Source organism: Rhipicephalus microplus, chromosome 6 (genome assembly GCF_043290135.1).
Source record: "Rhipicephalus microplus isolate Deutch F79 chromosome 6, USDA_Rmic, whole genome shotgun sequence".
NCBI classification, from domain to species: domain Eukaryota; kingdom Metazoa; phylum Arthropoda; class Arachnida; order Ixodida; family Ixodidae; genus Rhipicephalus; species Rhipicephalus microplus.
The window spans coordinates 103,784,023-103,807,640 of NC_134705.1; the positions used below are offsets into that span (position 1 = coordinate 103,784,023).

A 23,618-nucleotide genomic window follows, 5' to 3' on the forward strand; every position below is an offset into this window, starting at 1 on the left:
ACTTGTAGGAAGCTTGCATTTTGACAATGCGCCGCACTGGTATCTTCCCAAGATAGCATGACAGAGTTAATGCAGCTTTACAAAGCGGTGGCCACTTATAAAAGCGCATCGCTTTTATGTGGACGATAGGCTTCGTATATCGCTTTAGGCACTACGCAGACAGGTGAACCTGTGTCGATTATCATATTCAGTGGCACTCCGTTCCATGTAACCTGCTTGTGTAGGGGCGGAACCAGGCTTCCATTACCCTTCACTGACCATATTTGTAGTGCGTTACAATCGTTATCTTCACTTTCCGCTGAACACTCTGTTATCGCGAAGGTTCTGTTGGTGGTGGCTGTCCGGGAGCATACTCGCGCCAAGTGACCTTGTCGCCCACATTTGTAGCACCTGCGCCGTCGTAATGAGCATTCCCTGGCTTGATGTCCCTGTTTGCCACAGCAGCTGCAGTGCTGCGATAAGCTGCTCCGTTCGCTCCTGCTGATTTCGGGTTGCCTGCTACGCTGCACGTTGAACACCCCAACGGCGTCACCTTGCCCGGTCATCTGTTGCGACCCTAACTCCGCGCTTTCGGCTGCTAGAGCTAGTGCTTCCGCTTCTGCCAGCGTCAAGTCCTTTTTGGCTAATAGTTGTTTCTGCAGGTTTTTCGAGCGCACTCCACAAACGATGCGGTCCCTCAGCATTCGCTCCAACATTGAAGAGAAGTTGCAGTTATGCGCTAGTTTGCGAATCTCGACGATAAACGCCTGCACGGACTCCCCTTCTTGTTGGTTTCGGTTCACCCGTCAGCATCTCTTTGTCCAAATTTTGGTTAAGCGTTCACCCGTCAGCATCTCTTTGTCCATCTTTTTCTGTGCGCCTAACTGAAATATAAACATGATCGTAAAAAGACTACCTCAGTTTGCCATTTTCTCCTTTCTAAGCATTCGGTTGGAAGTAAGCGGATCGTTTTGTCTCCAATTTCACAATACCACAGAAGAGCTTGTAGAGGCTCAGCTGGTCAGTCAATGACTTTCTATCACGACAACTATGTGGACCATTTTAGATAAGCTGTGAGTCAACGCGCCGCTGTGTCACACACAAATGTTGGTCTTGCTAAACAATTGCGTAGCCAACCATGTTCAGCCACTACCAAGCACCTCATCCGATGCCATGGTACCCCTTTGTGAAATTATGGAGTCGTCCAAGATAGAGAAACTGCGTGTATTGTGACAATCAGCATTCAATAGGGTGCCTGGATAAGTAATTTTTTAGATAGTTGTAATATTGAACCGAGTTAAGCTTAGTTGCCTTGTACCTAGTCATGAACGTCGTCATCACTCTTTTGCCTTCTAAGAGCACGCGCAATATATTGAGGTCAAAGTGGGCGCTCCTGTTGCGTCCTCTGTTTTTTAGACCTTGTTTTTTTGCGAAGTATTTTCAACCAGCCATACTTCTAAACTAGTATATGCTGACCTGAGATCTGCTGGACAATTAGAAACATTGTTTAGTTATCCTACAGGTTCAAAGTAGAAATTGCCTAATAAAATACGTGACTCATGACGCTAAATGTTTAGTCACACTGTGATTGATACTTTAACAAAGCCACTCAAGTATTCAGTGACGTTTTTCATCAAAGCGTTGTAATTATTGTCTTGTAAAATGCAAACCTTGTAAATGGCTGCGTATCTCTGTGCTTCGCTGCAAAGGACCTCGAAACACGATTGTCTTTTGTCTGAAGGCGCACTGCAACAATACTGTCAAAAGCCAATAATATAGTCTTCGCATTTCAAATGATGTCGAAAGATAACAGTGTTATAGCTGGATTCATTGTGGATAAATTCTGTAAAAAAAACAATGAAACGTTTGCTACCCTTCATTGCAAAGGATATCAAAACACGATAGCTTCCTGGCTTTAGGCGCTGTACAAAAATACCGTGAAAAAGCCCATTAAATATTCAGTGGGTATATAATTGACATGGGCCTTTCAAGCTAATAAATGGCAAGCTTTGTAAACGGCTGGGTATCTGCATAGTTCGCTGGAGAGCACGTCGTTACGTGGCTGTAAATTATACAAATCAAAAGACATTTCGCCTGACCATTACGCATGACCTTGCAGCTTCGACATGCGTAATATTCGCTTTTTACAATGGTAACACAAAAGTATCAATGTTGCCATGAGATCAAGGTATGTGGGCGTTGCGCAAGAGGCTAATTTTTTGCCGGGTGGCTGTTTTTTGAACAGACACGCACCGAGAGGCAGACGAAAATCTTTGTTCTATTGATTGTTCGCTTTTATGTGGAGGTTTAACGTCCCAAAACCACCATAGTATTAAGAGAGACGCCGTAGTTGAGATTTCCGAAAACTTTGACCACCTTGCGTTGTGTTACGTGCACCCAAATCAGAGCACAAGGGCCTACAGCATTTATTTTTGCTTCTTTCAAAAATCAGCCACCACAGCCGGAATTTGAGCCAGCCACCTACTGGCGAGCAGCCGAGCACCTTAGCCACTAGACCATCACGGAGGGGCTGTTTGCGTTTAGGTACCCTTAGAAAAACTATGGTCTTTTTAATAATCCAATGAAGTATGCCACGGCAATAATATTAAAAAATTATGAGAATTCCCGCCTAGAAATGGAAAGAATTTCTACAACGTGCAGCGTGCACGCTCTCACAATTTACTCACGAAAGATGACTTTCACAGAACATTGAAAGTTGCACGAATGTCATAGCTTCATATAAGAAAAAAGACTTGAACAAGATAAGCAGCAAAGATTGTGCCCATGTGTATATTGCCACAGTCCTCCCTCAAGTATTGGGATCAACCTGTTACTCTGTAAGTTTTTTGCAGCGCAAAGTGCTCCTGCAGTGTTCGAGTAGCTTCAGGAATGCGGTACATCGTTTTGTGAGATTGCGCCCACTTAACGAACAGATTATTTTATAATCGATATGACCAATCGTAATAATACTATAAAATGTGAGTGCATGTTTATAATTACTAACGCACTTGAACGTTGGGCAGTTGGTCGACGGCTGACGTTCTGTTCGCCGTTATGTGCCATTGCATATCTTTGTAATCTTACCTTCAATTTCGGGCCCCAAGTTCAGCCAAATAAACCGCTTCATCTTCGTCCTACAGTCTGCTTCTTTCGTTCAAGTAAAAATCCCGTGGTATTATTCATTTTATGTGTGTAATCAAACCCTAATTTGTTTTCAGTCTTACACACCACCTAGCCTTCAGAGTGTCGTCTTCGGTGACCGTCGGGTAAGTATTTTATTCCAAAAAAAGTTAACAATATTTGAATGAAAGAAAATAATGCATACCATCTACATTACGCACAGTGAAATAAGATACTTAGCTGATGTTGAAATAAAAAAATGAAGTATATTACAATCAACGTTTACCCTTCAGAAACAGCGAAGATTCTCCTTCTTAACGCCTTAGCCCCGCATATAGTTGGGTGATGCTACAGGTGTTTTATTGGCGTGAACAGAGCAAAATCAAACTACGCCTTGTCACAGATCTAGAAAGAATGTCCAAACTGTTCATCCTCACGTGCAGACTTGTCAGGGGTGCCCCGAGTAGAAGCGCACGCCTTAACTCGGCTCACAATATGCCGGGCACATTCGGCGAAGTGGCGGCGCTCACTGCCTCCCTTGGTACAAGCCCTGTACACTTCGGCGCACAGGCCGGGGTTTTTTTCAATACTTTTTATACCCCGTCATAGTATATCTCTCCCTCGGTAAGCGTGCGTTATGCGGGGTTGCATGGGTGTGTAGGCAAGCCCTCGACTTGGGTTTAGTGTAGCTAGCAGCCTTAGGACCAGTTCACGCCCTAAGGCTGCTGTTTTAGGCGGCATGCAATAGCACGGCATGTTATAGCATGCCGTGCCGTTTGACGTTTGACGTTCTCAGACACCCGTGCACGGCTGTTTCCTTCGTTCATGTCTGCCGTTCTCTGCCGTTCGAAGACTGGGTCCGAGACACGTTTTTTTTGCCGCTTGCCGTTCGCCGGAGATTGACGTAGCCAATCCGTGATGGAGGAGTGACATGGCTGAGCCGCATCATCTGATTTCACCTCTCCGCATCGTCTGCGTCTCCCGCGGGACACTTCGAGCTGCTTGCTTGGTGCTCCGTGGTTTTCAACCTATGTTGTACGTGTTGTTCCCAGACTACGTTGCAGAAGTGAATAGAGTATTTCAGGCTGTTCAGTATATTTAAAGAAGCGCTCAGGGATTCAAATTGACATCCTAGAAACAGGTGTTTGGAAAAGTGGCGCCAGATATTCATCATTCGCAATAACAAACAAACGTATAATGTATGCCCCCCGGGATTCGGGAAAGCTTGCTTAGGACTAGAATATCAATTATTTGAGCATGGTTCTCAAAAACGGTGCCGAATCAATTCAAGTACTGTGTTATCGAAGCTAAAGGACATGAGTCTAAAGAAAACGGAAGCATAAGTTCGGAGCTTACGAGCTAAAGAGCGCACGGCCGCTGCTTGATAGATTAGAGGTGGTAAACAACTTTTTTCGGAAGAGCAGCCATGTTTGTCCGTGGAGCTTGTCGTGCGATTTCAACAGCTCTCATGCGGGCGGTGCCGGCCGCCGGTCTATGGCACTGCGCCTTTACGGCATGATTGTGCTAGCACAAAATGACCCTAATGTTTTCGAAATTTTGGTACGTGCTCCCTACATCGTTATCAAAGCTTGAAAATGATTGCAAGACATTTCTTAGCGAACTTCGGTGACTTCGTATCTGTCTATCTATCTATCTATCTATCTATCTATCTATCTATCTATCTATCTATCTATCTATCTATCTATCTATCCGCTTACTCTTGGGTGCTCTTGTCGTAAACCTCTTAACTTGGCGTAAACGAAAGTTGGCATAGGAGGTTAAGATGGTTTGACGAATATGACGCACTGGTAAAGACCTAAATAAAGGCCCGATTCTGTCGCCTACGTCATCAAGCACTTCCTGAAAGACAGTGGCATATACCCATGGGTGGCATTCGCTGCTGGTATGAGGGTATGTGCCACATGTGAATGACACCTAATATCTACCCAGGAGCATCGACAACGCACATGGTCAATTTTAACGTGCGAGCGTTAAGAAATACCCGATATCGGTGGCGTCGACCCGACGAATGCAAAAAGTAAATGTCAGAGTGACAGCTGGAATTGAGCCCAAGCATTCTGTGTGGCAGTGAAGCATTTTACCACAGAGCTATGCCAGGTCTTGGAACTATGTTTCAAACAGATGCTAATCTTCGTCAAAAATCAATACTGACTGCAGTACTGCCTACCCAATTCGATAAACGTTACAAATGTACGCTTTTCATACAGCCGTCACACCGGGTTGACGTCCTTTCTGGTTAGTTGGCATGAGCTGAAGTTGGTTTCTGTAGCAGTGTCTAGAGCCAGCATCTTAGCGAGCATCAGTGGTTCATATCAGCTTCTGGTGTAGCTAATATGCAAGTTTCAGTTGGCATAGTTGCGCAGTAGTGAACAACTCGTTATGAGAACTCGTTATGAGTAGCGAACAACTCGAATGACACAGTGGGGCTCGAACCTGAGTCCGCTGGGTGCCAGCCCAGTACTCTACCACTGAGTAACGCTGGTGCTTGTAACTTCTCAAATTTGCCTTAGGCAGGCTTGACCTAGCACGAATGACACAATGGGGCTTGAGCCCAGGTCCGCTCAGTGCCAGCCCAGTATTCGACCACTGAGCTACACTCTTTTTTTCTTACATGGTATTGAATACAAATGTGGCGTACGTGTACACATAGCGTACAACATACATAGGGTCAAGTCGACAAATGTAAAATGGATGTTACAAAGTAAGTCTCGTGCAACACTATTCTAAAGTGGTATTTGAGTAGCGCACTTCATGAACTCAGCATACCAGCCCGGCTAAAACAGTTGGTCTTAAATGTTTCTTAGGCGCACAGTCATTTGCACAAAGTGGCTTTGCGAAGACACCATTGGTTCCACAGGCCTGCCCAGCATGCGAGTTTTTCACAAACTATGCATGCCCATTAACAACAACATGTCAAATGGCATTTCGTTGCATTTGTGTGGTACAAGATAACGAATGCTATGATAATATAAATCCAGATGTTCTTGAAAGCCTTCTGCAGGATGTCCCAGAAAAGTATAGCATCCTCAAAACCAATAAAGTAATGTTTAATTGTTTCTTCAACTTCACAAAGGCGGTAGGTAATTGAGAATACAAATATGCCTTTGGTGTTTAAACAGGTTTTTACAGGTATTGCTTCTGTATGCGTTTTGTAAAAAATGTCTTGGTTATTAAGTAAATAGGCATTTTAGTTACACGTAATAGCACGTAATAGCGAGAAAGTTTAATATATAGTGAGCGGTAAAGTGGGGCCGCAAAAAGCACATCCAACACAGCATAATATAGTCCTTTTCTTGAGCTAGAGAACAAGTGCTAATTAGAGAATCTGGCTGTAAGGCAACACACTGATTCGAAAACTTCACACATTAATCCCTGAAGATAGGGAGGCGATGCAACATTAGTATGTACCAATAAATTTGGTAAAACATCTGCGAAATTTAATTGCAAAAATGTACGAAGCAATGGAAAATACACTCGCGAAAATAGGAAAAGCGCCAGGCAAGTTTTAATAAAGAGATGCACCCACCCAAGACCACTTGCACAGACAGGTCTAAAAACATATTCTCGCCTCATTGGTTCGAAGGTTGACGACCAAGTAAAGGTAGCAAATACACGGTGAAATTTCTGTGGGTAAAACCTCAATGAACAAGATATTTGAAGAACGTAGAATACTTGAATACTTTTGTTGCCAAAAATAGGGTGCACAATTCAGCTCTGCCATAGATAGAGACGTTAGGAGGTATGAACATCTGGGCTAGCACTTACGGAAGGGCACACGTTCTTTCTAATAATTTGCACTTGATAATTATGCATCTAATGGAACACCTTGGTAGTTCGGTGGAACACAAAACCCCTTATACCCTGAAAATGTGGTGGTTTATGTATTTATGGGCCAAACCACAGTCTCAAGCTTTTAGCAAAGTTCATTCGTGCCCCAGAAATTGTTCCAAATTCACCGATTGTTGACAACACTAAATTTATACTAAAATAATCTGTGAAAACCAACGCTGGGTCATCTGCATGCGCCAATACCTTTACCCCATTCCCGTAGGCACTGAAACTGTGGATGTAACTAGATCGAATTTAACTTGAGCACAGTGGCTCAGAGTAAAGAGCAAAAACCACTGGTTACAACGAACAGCCCTGTTTCACTGACAAGTTAGGGCACACGGCTTTGAAACACAGTCTTTAACAATTAATTGGGTTGAACATTCATTGTAGCATAGTTTTACACCTCTAAATATAGTGCAGCTAACGTTGGAATGTTCAAGAAGAGAAAACAGAAAAGAATAGTGAACCCAATCAAAGGCTTTCGCTAAGTCTACTTGTAGTATTGCTAGTTGTTCATGTAAGTGTGAACAATGCTCCAGTACTGTGCGAGCAATGTGTACAATGTTTGTATTGAGTGACCTTTTATAGCGCACGTTTGTTGGCCACCAATGAGTATTGACAATGCAAATCGAAGCCTGTTTGAAAGTACCTTTGTAAAAATTTTGTAATCAACGTTACACAATGTAAATATTTCGTAGCCTTCAACGTGAAGAAAATTTTCTCTATCTGAGTATTTTGTGATTAGAACAGTGTAGCTTTTAGTGAAAAAGTGAGGAAGCGTCTCCCGATTCAAACTCAGAGTGAACATGCTGAGCAATACAGGGCACAGTGTAAATATAAATACTTTGTAAAACTCGCCGGATATTCCCTCAGGTACTGTCATTTTCAACAATGGTAACTGTTCGACGGCAAGTTTTAATTCTAATAATAGCCCTAAAATAGAGTCACATTTCTCGGGATCTAGAGGAGTCACAAATGACAAAAACTGCGTCACCAGGTCTTCATTGTCGTTTTCAGAAGAAGCGCTGAACAATTCTTTGTAATAAGGTTCAAATTCTTCCATAATTTTACTGGAATAGTCCTCCCGGTTGAATGTCTGGTAAAAACTTGATTTTAGCATTGTGATATTCATCAAATAAGGCTTGACGTGTGGACTACTCTGTGTGCAAAATACGAGTATTTCGGGCTTGAACACGGGAACTTCTGCAACGTAAAGCGTCTTACGTCTGGAGGGAGTTTTTGGTGTTAGCAACTTAGGCTGTATAGCGACCAGGGGCCTTACGCTCAAATTCATGTAGATTCTGAAGCTTTTGCTTTACCATGCTTTGTTCTAATTTTCTGTAGAAGCCTCTCCCAGATGAAATTTCTTTAGCTATTGCCCGAACTTCGCGTTTGAATAATTTCCAAGAGGCGAACAGAGGTATGTCCACCGACAAATAGTTCTTCAGTGCTACGCGGACACGTGCAGTAAACTCCCGGTCGCTCACATCGGAGGAGTCGAGTTTCCGAAGTGCCTGTTGTGGTCTTAACTTAGATTGAATGTTGCTACCTGTCTGACCCACAATAATGCAGTGATCTGAAAAGGAAATATACTCCGTTTAGCGACACGTCGTGCGAAATGAATGGTTCTCAAACGTAATTGTGATCAAGGCGCGTATGTGTACTTCCTTGTGCATGCGTATACGAGGGTAGGTCGTTGACTGATCTCATATCAACTACTCCCACATTTTCAACTATAAGTGAGAGCACTTCAGCACTCTTGCCAATGCGACTAAGCCTGGTACTGTCGGATTGATTGCCGACGCAGTTGAAATCGCGCATGAGCACAATGTTACAGTCAGGATCTAAAAAGGTAGCCAAACTTTCAAAGACCCTAGTGTGCCATGGTGCATCGCCATAGACATACACGTTGATTAGGTGCCCCGGCGAACCAAAGAAAACAAAGTCACATTGTATTAACTGTCCTTCTTGGTCAACACTATTGGCTGTGGTTGAATACGGTAAACGCTTTCTGAAAAACAGAAGACAGCCTGCCGAAAAGACCACGGCCTGTGACGCAAATACTTAAAATAAAGAGAGATAACGCCTCAAGGCCCTCTCTGTATCCGCTTCACTCTCGATCTTCGTTTCTTGAATGGCAACAAAGTCAAGATGTCGACTGAAGAGCAACCAGTGGAGCTGCACCTATTTTTCCTTGAATCATAGTCTGCATACGTTGACCGTTGCAAAAAGACCCTCTGGGGCAGCGCAATGGTGTCTGTAATCTTTTCAGAGTTGCATTCGCCGGTCTGGTGGAGAAGGGGCGTGCGAATGTACCCCGTCACCTGTACCCAGCCTCCATGATCTTGAGCGTCTGCACCTTCCCGCAGGCTGTTATGATTTGCGACTCCGTGACTGACGAGGACATGCAATCGAGTCGCTTTCCTCGGTTGTGGTGGAGTTGGGTGATGCTCGGCGTTTACATATGAAGGCGTCGGTGCATCCTCGCACATAATTAGCAGTCATCTCCGTATCTAGTGCCTCATTATCAACCTTGCTTTCGAGGTTTTCGTCAGAAGTGTCTTCCGACTCAGATGCAGGGACCACCTGCTTTTCGCCGCTGTCTTTCAAGTCATCTTTTTCGATTCTTGTTCGCATGTCTCCACTACAGCACAGTCATTCGCCTCGTCCTCCTCGGCAGCACAGGGACCAACAACTACAGTACGTGGAAGGTCACCAGTTGCTTCATGGACTTCCTTAGCATCCATAATGTGTTCGTCCAAAGCTTCATTATGTGGTCGTATGCGATGGCGTAGTTTGTTGGAATATGTCGCCACACCTTCATCAGTGTACCCAAACCTTCGACAATCCTCGCAGCGCCGTCTCTGGCAGGGACGACGAATGTGTTCTACTCTGTTGCAGCGCAGGAATATGGTGGTCTGCCGGAAATCGGCATGAGGCTTTGTTGACCGCAAACCGAGAGCACACATGTGATATCGCACGCACGGACTCCATTCGCGAGTGTCAGTACGGCATCTCAATTAAAGCTACGAATCTGTTCCATCTCTGACACTCTCCAAGTTTCCACTGTAATTCACTTGATCTTTCTGAATGACTACAGCGCTTCATGCACATAGATATCACGTAAACCTTCAGAGAGCCATATTAACTTCATTTTAACTTTCTGCGCTCAGGGTCTATCACAACAAACCTTCAACCTCGAACAAAGACTTCGCCACAGGTTTCAAGCTTCGTTTTTGCTAGTGCTGTCTTGCAAGTCACCATCCAAACATGAGACATTTGAAACGGTCCAATGAAAGTTACACCTCTAACTTCTATCGTATTATGACGGGTATCTCTAGGGGTCTATGGTATTATAGAGAGTATCTCGAAAGTTCTGTGCTCGGTATGGATGACCAGCAAGACCTGCATGCTGAAAAATGGAGTCGGCGACAAGCCTAGGAAAGGGAAGACGGGTGGGACGATGCGGTATTCATTACTGCTGTTGAAAACCTGAGCAGTACCTTGGATTGAAGCCGATCGATCCTTTGTGGTGGAGAACATCAAAAACGCAACTGTTCCGAACGGTGTCTCCGTCTTTCTCCGAGCTACACCGGGGCTTGTGACTTGTTGTCAAACTTGCCTTGTGCACGCTCAATGTCAGGAAAGCAATCACGTTATTACGACCTATAATTGAAAGAGCGAAAAAACAACCAGTCGTCGCACAATGCGATTAGCGTAACGCTTGGGCTGTCCAATGCTCCAAGCCATCACAAGAGCTCGTTCTTTTTACCCAGTAACTGTGGCTCATATCCACTTCAGCCGGAATTACTCATCATTGTCAGCCACTACATGAATAATTGGCCCAACCAAGATCTACGCGACAAGACAAGACAATTGGCACAAAAATTGCTGAAATTGTTTAGCTGGTACCACGCTTTTTAGAACAATATTAGAAAATAGCATTGTGAATGCCGGCCTACTGCCCAAATAAACTCAATAATAACGACCTAGTGGGTACCCAGCAAGCGTGATTGAAGCAGTTACCCAGTCAGTGTTTTGAAAAGGCTCTGAAGGTTCGCTATATTTGCATTCGTTGTGATTGTGCTGCGTTTTCCGCACAGGCTTGACGTTTTTTTCTTTGTCTGCCTAAGTAGTACATTGAGGGCACCGTGCTCACAATCGGAATTTAATACGAGCCTACCGGCTCTAAATGTTAGAAGGAAATTGTGAAGCTCATGGTCAAATTGTGGCAAAATATTAAAACTTATAGCCAAGTTATTTGCGTTAACCAAACAGAAAAAAAACACCAATGCTTTCTGGCCATGCATCTATGAATACTCGTCCGCTGATTCAAGGGGAGCTTGCGCTTTTCTACTTTAGTTCTAACTTCGAATGCAACATTCAAAGATCCGAGCTTGGTCGTAAGTTGAATTATTTAGTATTGCCTGTAACAATGCAGGGCTTTAAAACATTCATTGAACGCAGCGGGGCATATCTACCTCTAGGTCACGCTTTTACACCAAACATTGTTTTGAATGGACTCACAAATGGGTCATATCTGCCCAATGAATGACTCGAAATACATGTGTTGATCTTCATGAACTATTGGCTACTTTTCACAAAAAATTACATATACCATATCGCATGTGTGAAACAGCCAAATTATGGTAAACTTTACAAAAACATGACGACCAAGTCTGTCATGCAGTTTGAAAAATCTAAAATTTGGCGCAGATATACTGGTGAAGTACCACTACGTATTGGTCATGCAATCATGGTCATTTAGAGCAAAACACTATAAGAAAGAAGAAAAATGTGTAATGTAAGCGGCAACTATTCACTGAACTATTGCAAAACGGTATTTAGGCTATACGTCAACTTGCTAACAATTAAACATCCAGCATGAAAAGAAATGATTGAACGTTTTAGACGAAACTGCTGGACCACTACAATGCATAACATTTGCAGCCTGATATAGGCTGCTCTTTAATGTGCCTTCGTGCAATATCGGTAGCTAGGCCATTACTGCGTGTACACGGCAATTACTGCTGCCCAAGCAAACAGACAGTAGCTAGTATGCGCAGGCGCGCATATATCAGTAACGATTAGCGTGGTTTACATTTCATTCTCCACCACCGTCAGCAACTCCAAGTCCCATTCCTTGAAGAAGTGGGACAAGACTTGTATCATGATGAGCACTGAAACGATTCACTGCTACTAAAATAGGCACACAGTAGCAAATAAATGCTGGTATGTATAATAGAAGCAATATTGGTGTGCTTGTTTTTTTCAGTCTCCGCTACCATTCGGCTCTGCAAATACTGTTAGTGGACCAAGTGCAGTAAGTTTTTCCCTTATAATGATCACCGAAATATACCAAAATTCTGAAGTAACCAAGCAGTAGTACACATGTGCTAATATAAATGTGGCAATCAAGACTACCATGCGATAGTGTTTTTTTTTTTACTGTCCACCATGATCTAGACTGGCAAATCTTGTTGCTGTTCAAAGTAGGGTAAGCCTTCACCTCAAGAAAAGTGAAACAAACGTATAATGCTAACAGAATTCTGTAGTAGTGATTTTGGGGATATGTAAACTCAATCAAGATTGCCTTGAAATGCTTTTGTCAAGTTTTCTTCATCATTAGAGTACATTGGTCCCATTTATGGTGGACGCAGGGTGAGTATAATATCCATGTTGGCCAGCGACACAAAAATTGTACAGGCCAGGGATGGGGGACCCAGACACGTTGTACATTGCTTTGAATTTACGCTGGCTTGTTTGGTCCTTCCAGCATCAGTATCTTTCAACTCGTCTGGTTTTCTATGTAAGTTAGTTTAGCGAATTACGTTGCTTGTTATATTCGAACCACTTGCCACATAACTCGCTCCCGCGATAGACAGCGAAAAACGTTGTGTGTGTGGCATTCCTTATAAACCGACTGCACAGTACACGATCTGCCAATAGCACTGTGGCGTTAAATGTATGTGTCGAAGTACGTGTACATACCACCACGAAAGGCATTAACAAGAGAACATATATCACAAGAAAGACGCGGTTTATGCATTTATTGTGGGACAAGATTTGTGTCTCACCGTTACCAAAGAATGCCAATGTTGATTTCCTTAACTTTGTATCCTCTGCTAAAACTAAAATTACTCTAATTGGACATTCAGAGTACAATGACGGTACGACACTCAATTGGTCGCGCTTTTTTTCTTCTTTTTTTTCTTGGACGATCTTAGGTGTTAAAGACACCTCAACAAAACTCGCGGATACGCTATAATTACCAATACTTTATGTACGGGCTGAAGAGTGAAAACGTTAAGGCTGTTATAAGTAACTACCCTGTATTAAAAGCCCGGTGCTCAAAAAACGTACGAAACAAGGGCTCAGAGAATGCGCGAAACGGTCGATTCATGGGGAATCTTTTTGCACGTGGGTTTTCACAATTTTTTTGAAAGAAAGAGTGATGACGAGCGAAAAAGACATTTATTTATTTATTTATTTATTTATTCATTTCTTTATTGATTTCCATATCCTAAATGTGCTGTTAGGCATTGCGTAGAGGGTAGGGGAGGATTCACATGGGCACATTTATTTTAAACAACGTAAACTGAAAAAAGTACTAAAATTTCCAAAAAAGAAACAACGAGAGAATTCAACCACGACATTCGCCAATAAATAGATACACCAACGCTAAAAAAAACATTATGAAGACGATAATTAAAATTACATATAAGAACATTGCATGGGTATTGCGAAAAAAAACTGTGAATAAAACGAGGACAACCAGGCAGGAGTTAAAATTTCACTGGCTATGCAAATACTCCTGGAGCATTGAGTGAAATAAGGAAGGATATGTTATTTCAGCGATGTTAGGTGGAAGAGAGTTTCACTCGTTTATGCATGATGATAAAGGTGAATTTCGAAACCTCTTCAACCTGGCCCCACCGTGGTGGTCTAGTGGTTAAGGAACTCGGCTGCTGGCCCACAGGTCGCGGGATCAAATCCCGGCTGCGGCGGCTGCATTTCCGATAGAGGTGGAATAGTTGTAGGCCTGTGTACTCAGATTTCGGTGCACGGGAGAGAACCCCAGATGGTCGAAACTTCCGAAGCCCTCCACTGCGGCGCCTCTCATAATCATATCCTGGTTTTGGGACGTTAAACCGCATATATCAGTCAAATCAAACTTCTTCAGCCGGGCCGCAATTTAGGCAACCTTGTGTGCCTCACCAATGCGGTTTGAGGTATGAGGGGTCGAAAATAGATGGAACTGGGTGAACGGTGAGTTGCTGTGGTAAGCAGAGTGAAAGACCGATAGTCGAGTAAGTGGCCTGTGCTTCGCAAGTGTTGCAAGACTAAGCTCTGCCTTTATTAAAAAAACAATTGTGTAAAGCGAATAGAATGATGAAAAAAACCGCGCAGCATTTTTTATGATACCATTTCGTGCATCTTAGTGAGGCCTATAAGTTGAGGATGCCATATGACTGAAGCGTATTCTAAAGATGGCTGATTCAACGGTGTGAAAGCGCACAGCATTGTGTCTTTATTTGCTAAAAGCAAGCGTCTCCTAAAGAGGCCGAGCTTCCTAAGAGCTTTATTAGCAGCATGTTATATGGGGGCTACCCAGCTTGAATCAGAAATTAGTATTACCCCAGATACACAAATGATGCGGCTTTTTTGTTATCAATGCGTTTTTTGTAAGAGCTTAAGCGTGCAAAAGTGATATTATAAATATTACGTATTTGGTTTTTCTACGTTATATTTATTCCGCCAATTCTTGCACCAATTCTTTAATTTGGTGATTTGTACTTGTAAATCGGTAACGCCCTCTGTCCAAGTAATTTTTCTATTAACTACAAACACTTCCAGGAAAAGGCGGATTGACAAACTTATGCTGGACGCTGGATCATTCGTGTATATCAGGAAGAGGAGAAGGCCTTATATACTGCCTTGAGGCACACTAGATCTTACTCAAAATAGATCAGATATGAAGTGGTCAAGCATAAGTGACTGCGATTCTTTTTAGGAATTCTTGGATGCATGTAATCATCTTTTCGCTGAGACTGAGGTAACGTTGTTTTATCATGAGACGGTTATAGCGAGCTCGGTCAAAAGCCTTTGAATGGTCTATAAAAATTGCAACGATGTCAATCGATATATGCAGAGCTGTGTGCAGGTCTGTAACCAGTGTGAAAAGTTGTGTCGGTTATGATAATTGTTCGTGGAACCCGTGTTTAGTGTACGGAAATAAATTGTTACGGTTCAAATGACCCATAACCTGGGAGAATATGATATGTTCTGGTACGTTACATAAAATGGTCCTGAGTGAAATTGGCCTATAGTTGTTGGGGTGATTGCTGGTACAAGATTTCGTTATAGGTACCACATGAGCAGACTTCCAGTCGTCTGGTATACAACCAGAGTCAAGGGATATCAAGAAAATGAATGTTAGCAAGTTAGGTGAATTCTGGAGGGTAATTTTAGGCATGGCGCTGATGCAATCATGACCGGGACTGCTTTTGTGGGGAAGTCAATTTAGAGCCCTAGCTACTCTATGGTTCGTTATTAGCATTGCTGGAAAATGGTGTTGAAGTGTCTGTTGACGCAGAGAAAGAGAATCGTTCAGAGGAAGTGAATCAGTGAATAGTTCAGTGAAGTGCTTATTAAACTTTTCTGCATAGCCTTCTACGGATAGCATGCAGTCGTGTTCCCTTATTATTATTGGTGTTGAGTGGGCGCTTTCAGGGTTCACAATTTCCCAATATTTTTGCAAGGTTGTTTTCATGAAGTTGGGTATCGTGTCAATAAAAAATTTCTCTTTCGATTGAAGAAAGACACGTTTTTCTCAGCTCAAATGTTTTCGTAGTTTTCGCATTCTTGAGAACAATTTGAGCGACAAGTTTTTCTGTGAACCTTTTTCTTTTTGTTCAGTGCACGTTTTACGTCTCGTGTGAACCATGAGTCGTCTGATCTAGAACTGACTGTTTCGTTACGGGACGCAGCAGCTCCAATTCGCGTAAGTTTGTCTCTGAACAAACCCCAGTTTTTATTATTTGTGCAGTCGTCACAACATTCAAAAACATCGGCCGCAAAAGTATTCAACATACTGTTCTTTTTTGTTATGTTGGTACGTACATAAAATACTTTTTCAAGTATCGAAATTCTTTCCACTACGAAGCAAAACCAAGCAAAGAATAGCCCTGTGATCACTGTTTTCTCGCAGCACGTGTGTGCTCCATGTTTCCCAGCAGTTAGTTAAGGCCGAGTCTGAAAGCTAATCCTTCCACATCACTTGATGTACAATTTGAATTAGGTTGTGGCAAAGGAGCCCCTGAAGAAAGCGGATGTGCTGAGATTGAATAATGTAATAAAGAGCCAACAGAGTGGGTCAGTCAATTTCTGGATAAATAAAGCAATCACACATGAATAAAAGTGAATGAGTGAATTTGTGTGTAACTTGTTCAATGGCGTCAACAAAAAGTTCTGAAACCCCTGAATTACTGCCGAGAATCGATAACAAGCGCCAATAATGCAAGCGACATGACCAATGTGACATGAAATGCAGACTATTTTAAAAGGTTATTCTACTGAAATTTTATATGTGTGGTATGATTCGTTTATCAAGGAAAGCACACCACCACCACGGGAGCCAGTTCTGTCTGCGGAAGTTGGCGAATGAAGATGGTAACGACATTTCGCTGTTATTGACATACTTCAAAAACCACGTTTTGCTACCGATAATTATTTCTGAAGGATGTCGCTTTTATGGTATATGCTACGAAAGTTAGCCAATAGCAATGAAAATGAGTTAATAGGTGAAGGACGCTGATTGTCGGCCGCTGAACAGCATTTGGCCGATTCTTGAGGGGCCGAACATGCCTGAACAATCGAGGCAGTTGCTGGGTCGAAACGAGAAAGTTGCTGGGTCGAATATGACGATGAGACCCGGGACGACGTTGGCCACAACGGTGGGCTTGTTGAATACCTCTAGTGGGAACCTCAAAACGGTCAGAGTACAAATTCCTGACGATTTGTTCTATCTCTGTGTAACCCACGTGATCACCTTCAGGAAGGCCTTTGATGATACGGTTGTTCATCCTAATTCTGCGTTCATGTCTTCAACTATTTCAACAAGCTGTCTACTTGTCCTGCTTATATTCGACTTGACTTTATTCACAGATTCGGTGACAGCGTCAAAATTGTTTTCAGACTTGGCCACGCTGTTCAATGTTTTTTTTTTCATTTTTCTGGCACTAGTCTACAAGCACATCGAGTGCTCTTTCATATCATTTAGGCTTAGTGTTGGCTTATCATGACATACCTTTCTGAGGGCGAGCACTTCCTTATTATTGGGACCTGCAATAGATTCTACTTCCCCCGAGCAAAGAAAAAGCAAAGTAAGACAGGTTGACGCTGGAAACAGAGACGGCCTTAGGTATTGCGTGTGACTACGGTTCAACCATACATAAGAGTGAGTATGGCGGAAGCTTTTAGGCACGGTACAAGCTGTAAACATTCTGATTCGAGCCCGATAACAACACAAGTTAACACCATTTACACAAGTATGGGATTCACAGCCACAGAAGTTATTGGAAAAAAGCCTAACCAAATAAACAGCCTTCCTAGAACATAAAAAGGCACAATTCAAGCATCTGTCACTTGTGGCTGCGAGTACCAGGTAAAGAAAGTCTGTTGGGCGTTCGTAAGGCTGCTCGTGGCACTGCTACCTTGTGACGTCAAGGGATGCGTCACAGTCCTTTCCGGCACTCAGAACGCGCTAGATGAGATGGCGGTCGCGCGTAACTTTCGTTGATCGGTTGATATCTGATGGCGACGAGCAGCCTGCATGGGGTAGGACCCAATTGTCTAGAACGAGAGAAGGCACAATTCAGGCATCTGTCACGGGAGGCCACGAATTCCAGAGGGGAACAGTGTGTTCTGAGTTAATAAGGCACTGCTACCTTGTGACATCAGGGGATGCGTCACAGTCCTTTCCGATGCTCAAAACGCGTTGCATGAGATGGTGGTTGCGAGCAGCTTTCCTTGATCGGCTGACACTTTACGGGAACCTGCAGCCTGCATGGGGTGGGATCTGATGATCTAGAACAGCAGAAGGCACAATTCAGGCATCTGTCACTTGTGGTCGCAAATTACAGGTAGAAACAGTCTGCTCGGCGTTATTAAGGCTGCTGGTGGCTCTGATATTTTGTGACGTGAGGCAATGCGTCACCGTCCTTTGAGATGCTAAGAACGATCTGCATGAGATGGTGGTCACTCGTAAATTTCGTTAATCGGCTGATACCTGACGGCAACGAGCATCCTGCATGGGACAACATCTGATGATCTTGAATGGGAGAGGGCACAGTTCAAGCATCTGTCACTCGTGATGAACAATCCCCATATATATGCCGCTCGCAATATATTGATTGCATACTTCGTATCTCTCTAAGTTTTTTCAAGTCTCCAAACATCATATCTCTGTAATTTTCATATCTCTTCTTCAATCTTCATATATCTGTAAGTTTCTCATACTTTTCGGAGAAATAGAGTTTTGGCGAGTCCCGCGAGAGGGTCAGTTGTCGTGGAATGACCCAAATGAACAAAAATCTTTAATATCTAAACAATTGAATGATTGATATGTGGGGTTTAACGTCCCAAAACCACTATATGATTGTGAGAGACGCCGTAGTGGAGGGCTCCGGAAATTTCGACCGCCTGGGGATCTTTAACGTGCTCCCAAATCTGAGCACACGGACCTACCACATTTCCGCCTCCATCGGAAATTCAGCCGCCGCAGCCGGGATTGGAACCTGCGACCTTTGGGTCAGTAGCCGAGCACCTTAGCCACTAGACCACCGCGGCAGGGCATTAAATATCAAAACAATATTGTGGAAATGCTTGGTATACTATATGTTATTACCAAGAAAAGGACGCCACGTTCATGCCCAGGAATATTGTAAAAGGGCATTAATGAGTTTGAATAATTCTATAAATAAAAATTGGCGGAGGTTTGCCTCATGAACGTAGGTGCAGCGGTGACACAGAAAATGATACCTTCCACCGGTAATTATCGGAGGGCGAAAACCGTAGGGACCGTTGAGAGTCACTGTTTATGTTAACTTTGGTGGTGCGTTTGTTTTCTCATGCCGCTAGCAACCATGTTCAGTGACGATGCTGATGCACTGGCCACACCGCCAAGAGTGGTCGCCGTTCACCTGGAATCTATCAAGTCAGTTTCGACGTCGAGTGCTCTGTAGCTCTATAGCTACCAAGTGCTGTCTTTATTGGCTTCAAATTTGTGGTCTTAAGCTTCGACAGCAAAATATTTGCGTGCATTTGGCACCATTAAATAGAGTAAACTAATCTATGCTTAGTGGGGCACTCCTCAAATCTTGAAGGACCTAAATTTTGTGTTTGAGAGCTTTTGCTCATCTTCCATAGCTGCCACCACCTGAAGATTCACCATAGGTGTTGCTTGTTATTCGGCACTACGCTACGCCTTCGCGCTGCGCGTTACCGTACCGAGTGAAAAAAATCCTTTTGCACTGCTGTGGAATAGTTGCAAAAGCATGCGCTCCTTTATTCTTCGCCGGTTGTTGTAACGCCAGGAACGTCGACTGCAAATTGACGACAGGCTTAGCAAGTCACCAGCGAAAACAAAGCGCGGCTTTGCCGCGTAACTGTGGCTGCTAACCATGCAAGATGGCAAACAGATGCACTACTCTGCTCACGTGGGGGGCATATGCAGTTATTCTAGGAACATGATATGCTAAGTAGCGCATCTGCACTCCGGGCGCTCCATTGAAAGGGGTCGATTGGCTGTCTCAGCCTCTATCACAGTGCGGCGCAGTGGTTGGGAATTGAAGTGTAATGAGAAATACGTGATTTCTTCACACTATCGAACGGCCACATGTACAATGGGCATTAGCAAGTACGCTGGATGATAACGGGGGTTCCTAAAAAACTAATAAATAATTACGTAGGTTCTTGTATTTAAATAGTTCCTTTCTTCAAAGTAGACCATGATATGTCATAAACATACAAAAGTGCTTTATTTGGATAAATTCGTAGCCCATTACCTCTAATTACTAATAAACTTTTCATTCACTTAAAGACGCTCAGTGTCAGAATAATTCAAGTGTTTCCACTAACAATAGCAATTCAAAATAATCTTCAATCGGCTTCCTTTGCATTCTTTGCCCCTCGACTTAACATTCTGCACCTACTGACGGGCTGAATATTCAGACCCTGTTTTTGTTAAATTGATTGATTTGATCGATTTGTGGGGTTTAACGTCCCAAAACCACCATATGATTATGAGAGACGCCGTAGTGGAGGGCTGTTTTTGTTAAATTCGTATACATTCGCACAATAAGGTGAACGCATGTGCTGCATTTCAACTTTTTTTCTTTGCCTATTCTCTCGTACAGAATAGAGAAACGGGTTCCACCTGGTTAACCTTCGAGCTTTTGATTTGCTTTTTCTCTCTCTTTTGTGTGGTGACATCGTGATTCTGTAAGGTGAGCACAGGAACGTGTTCTGGGCACAGCAAGCGCACAGGCAATAAATCAAGAATTGACATGGCAAGATGATCAATGAAAATATTTTTTCTTCCATAAATGGTTTATTGTGAGTTAATTGGGTCATCATCGTGATGATGATATGTGGGGTGTAACGTCTCAAACAGCAATGATTATGAGAGACACTGAATGCAGTCATCAGCCCAAGGCTCCTCTGGCTTTTGAAGCTCGCTGGATTTGGCCGGGCGATGCCTGCTAGCTTTTCTAATCCTTGCTAGGATACAAAGTCTGTCAGCGACTTGGTCGAGATGTGTTCCCCAAGGAGGGAAAATTGATGTTTAGGGGCTTGGTTCGCATTCCCACATAATGTATTTAGCCATTCGAGGAACGATGGGCAGCTCCGCGCGTAAAATGTTAGTGATGATTTCTTTGTTTGTGAGGTTGTGTATTAGTCTGTACACAGTGATTCTCGTGCCTGTTCTCCGGTGAGATCTGAATATAGATAACAGTATTTTAGTCGTTCTGCTGTTTGGTTTTTGAGGATCTCGCGTGTATTTGTTCAAGGTTTCTCAATAACTGCGACCGCTGCTTGGTTGATTATTGGCTTTTTCTTTGTCTTCTAGTCCAGCAGGCTCAGGGGACCAAATTGTTGCTTGCGCATGTTGTCCTTCCATTCCTATAACTCTCATAGCTGCCCTTGGAATCACCCCAGCCTGGAACACAGTGCAAGTTTATTGAGAACTGGTAGTCACGTGCTGCTTGCCAGAAAACAACAACACCCAAATTTTACCGTCATCACGGAATATCCCTTACTTCACGATCGTACTAGCTGCGCTTATGAACGTACCTCCTAAGCACAATCACGCGCCTGCAAGGCGCGTAGTTTGTTAGGAACCATGCAACACGCATGCGCGTCACTTAAAGTTGTACCGCTTGGCGGCCTCCACTGGAAGGCATTGTCGGTAGTGCCTGCATCTCCCTTAGGAGAGGTCAATGAAGAGTATCTTCGTAACCTTCGATTCTCTGATAGCATTGACTTGATGAGGAACTGAGGGGAAGAATAATAGCTCGATAACTGAACTGGACACAGAAAGCAGGAAAGTAGGTCTGAAAATTATTAGCATAAAACTGAAGTTGTCTACAACAGTCTCGGCAAAACAGCCATTTGCTCTAAGTTCAAAGACGCTAGAATTTTTAAAGGAATACGTCTACTATACGTAGTTACTACTTAGTACATGTAGTAACTACGGAGCTTAACTTTAAGACTGAAATGACTAAATGAATAAGGATGGGGCGGATCCCATTCGGCAAGCATTCTCACATCATGAATGGTAATCTACGACTAATCCTCTAAGAGAAAGTGCATAACAGCTGCATCTTGCCAGTACTTACCTACAGAGCACAAAGCTGGAGGCTTACAGAAATCTTTAATTTATGTTGAGAGCGATATAACTACTGATGGAAATAAAAATGATAGGTGTGACCTCACGAAACAAGAAGAGAGCTGAGTGGGTGCACGAACAAACTGGGGTTAAGGATTTAATAGTTTATTAGTTTAATGTATACCATTACGATTGTTGTGTATATCTTTTTATTCTAGAAATAATTCTTTATTACTGCTGTATATGTTGCAGTATTTGCTCATGTACCTTTCGTATTTTTTATTTTGTATTTTTCAACTGTTACCTGCAAAATGTTTATGACGGGCTGCCTGACTCACTGCATTTGGAGCAAAGGCCCTTTGTCAGGTTTTTAGCCTTTTGCCTTCGCTCAATTTCCTGCAGTTGCATATAAAGAAAGAAGAAAAGAAAACAAGAAAGGAGGAAAGAAAGAAAGAAAGAAAGAGAGAAAAAATGGCAGCATATCCACGGAGTGAATGATGGAGAGTGGGGCGAGGCATTCGTCCTTCCATTCGTTCTTGTTTCCGTCCGTCTATGCGGCCGTCTGTTTGACCATCCGTGCGTGCGTCTGTTCGTGCGTCCGTCCCTGCGTTCATCCTTGCAATCACCCCTGCGTCTGTTCATGCGTCCATCCATGCATCTGTCTGTGTGTCCGTTCGTCCATCTATTCAACACTCCAAGTACCACCATCTCGCATCTTTTCATCATATATTCCCCATATAGAAGCACCGCCATCCAGTGGACATTCGAAGGAATGAACGAAAGGTGGCAAGTGCACACTTTCTTACGGCTTGCGCTTCGGGTCTACTTCCCACCTTTAACCACCTCGAGTTTATGGTTTATACTAGTTCACTGTAATTATGACAATGTGGCCCGAAGCTCGCTAAACCTTTCTAAAACCAAGGAGGTTACACCCAGCGAGTATAACGTAGCAACCCTTTCTTATCAAATAGTGCTCAATGTACATTACAAAGGCTGCTAATGGGGAATTAGAGACAGAAGCATTCGGCTTTTAGTTAACGCGCACGCTGTGAACTTTTTATTGTTCAGCAAAGCACAGCAGAAATCTCCCACCGGCACCACCTTGAAGGTCAAAATGTAAGACTGCTTACTTACTACAACTACGACTACCTCTACGAGAGACGAACGGGTGCCGCTTTAAGGAGCTTCGTTCCTAAAAACAAAGAAAGAAAGAAAAACAGAAAGAAAGAAAATAAAAGAAAGAAAGAAAGAAAGAAAGAAAGAAACAGAAATGTACATGAGCCGGGCACGTAGCACATCAGCAAGATAACTGCTGGTTATGAAGGGTGACAAACAGACTCGATTCCCGGACAGGGCAAAAGCATGAGAGGGATGGACAATAAGTTCGGCCGATGAGAGTAAGAAGTTCGTATGTATAACGGGGTAGCAGAACGTACAAGACTGGAATGATGGGCGGATCCTAGGTGAGACTTTTACTCTGCAATGGGCGTGGTGGGGCTGATCATGGTGATGATGTTAGGCAACGTGTGGTCAAGCTGTTCTTACAGGCGTACATGCAATTGTAGGGCAAATGCAACTGAATCATTAACTTTGGTTTGTTTATAGAGTTTGCAGTTTATAGAAAGTATAAGAACCACATTACTTATCAAGCAAATGTTTCAGGGAAAGTTATCTGGCAAGTCATCATATCATGATATTGGCAGGACGGCTTAACATACTTAGGATTTCGATAACGTTCTCGCATGCACCGTTTTGACGTGCCAGTAATGGTCCTCTA

General features: G+C 43.2%; 1 protein-coding gene across 12 annotated transcripts in view; it reads left to right on the top strand.

Annotated features, from left to right (window-relative positions):
- LOC142765405 (uncharacterized) overlaps positions 1–23,618 on the top strand; it is a 145,927-nt gene that overhangs the window by 67,128 nt on the left and 55,181 nt on the right. For 6 of the 12 annotated variants that reach the window (XM_075866337.1, XM_075866336.1, XM_075866338.1 and 3 more), the window contains 2 exons: positions 3,198–3,245; positions 12,227–12,274. The exons of 3 other annotated variants lie outside the window; for them this stretch is intronic. In XM_075866337.1, the coding sequence (XP_075722452.1) occupies positions 3,198–3,245; positions 12,227–12,274 (96 nt within the window). The remainder of the gene's footprint in view (positions 1–3,197; positions 3,246–12,226; positions 12,275–23,618) is intronic. 3 more of the 12 variants (XM_075866343.1, XM_075866341.1, XM_075866339.1) reach the window with 1 other exon arrangement.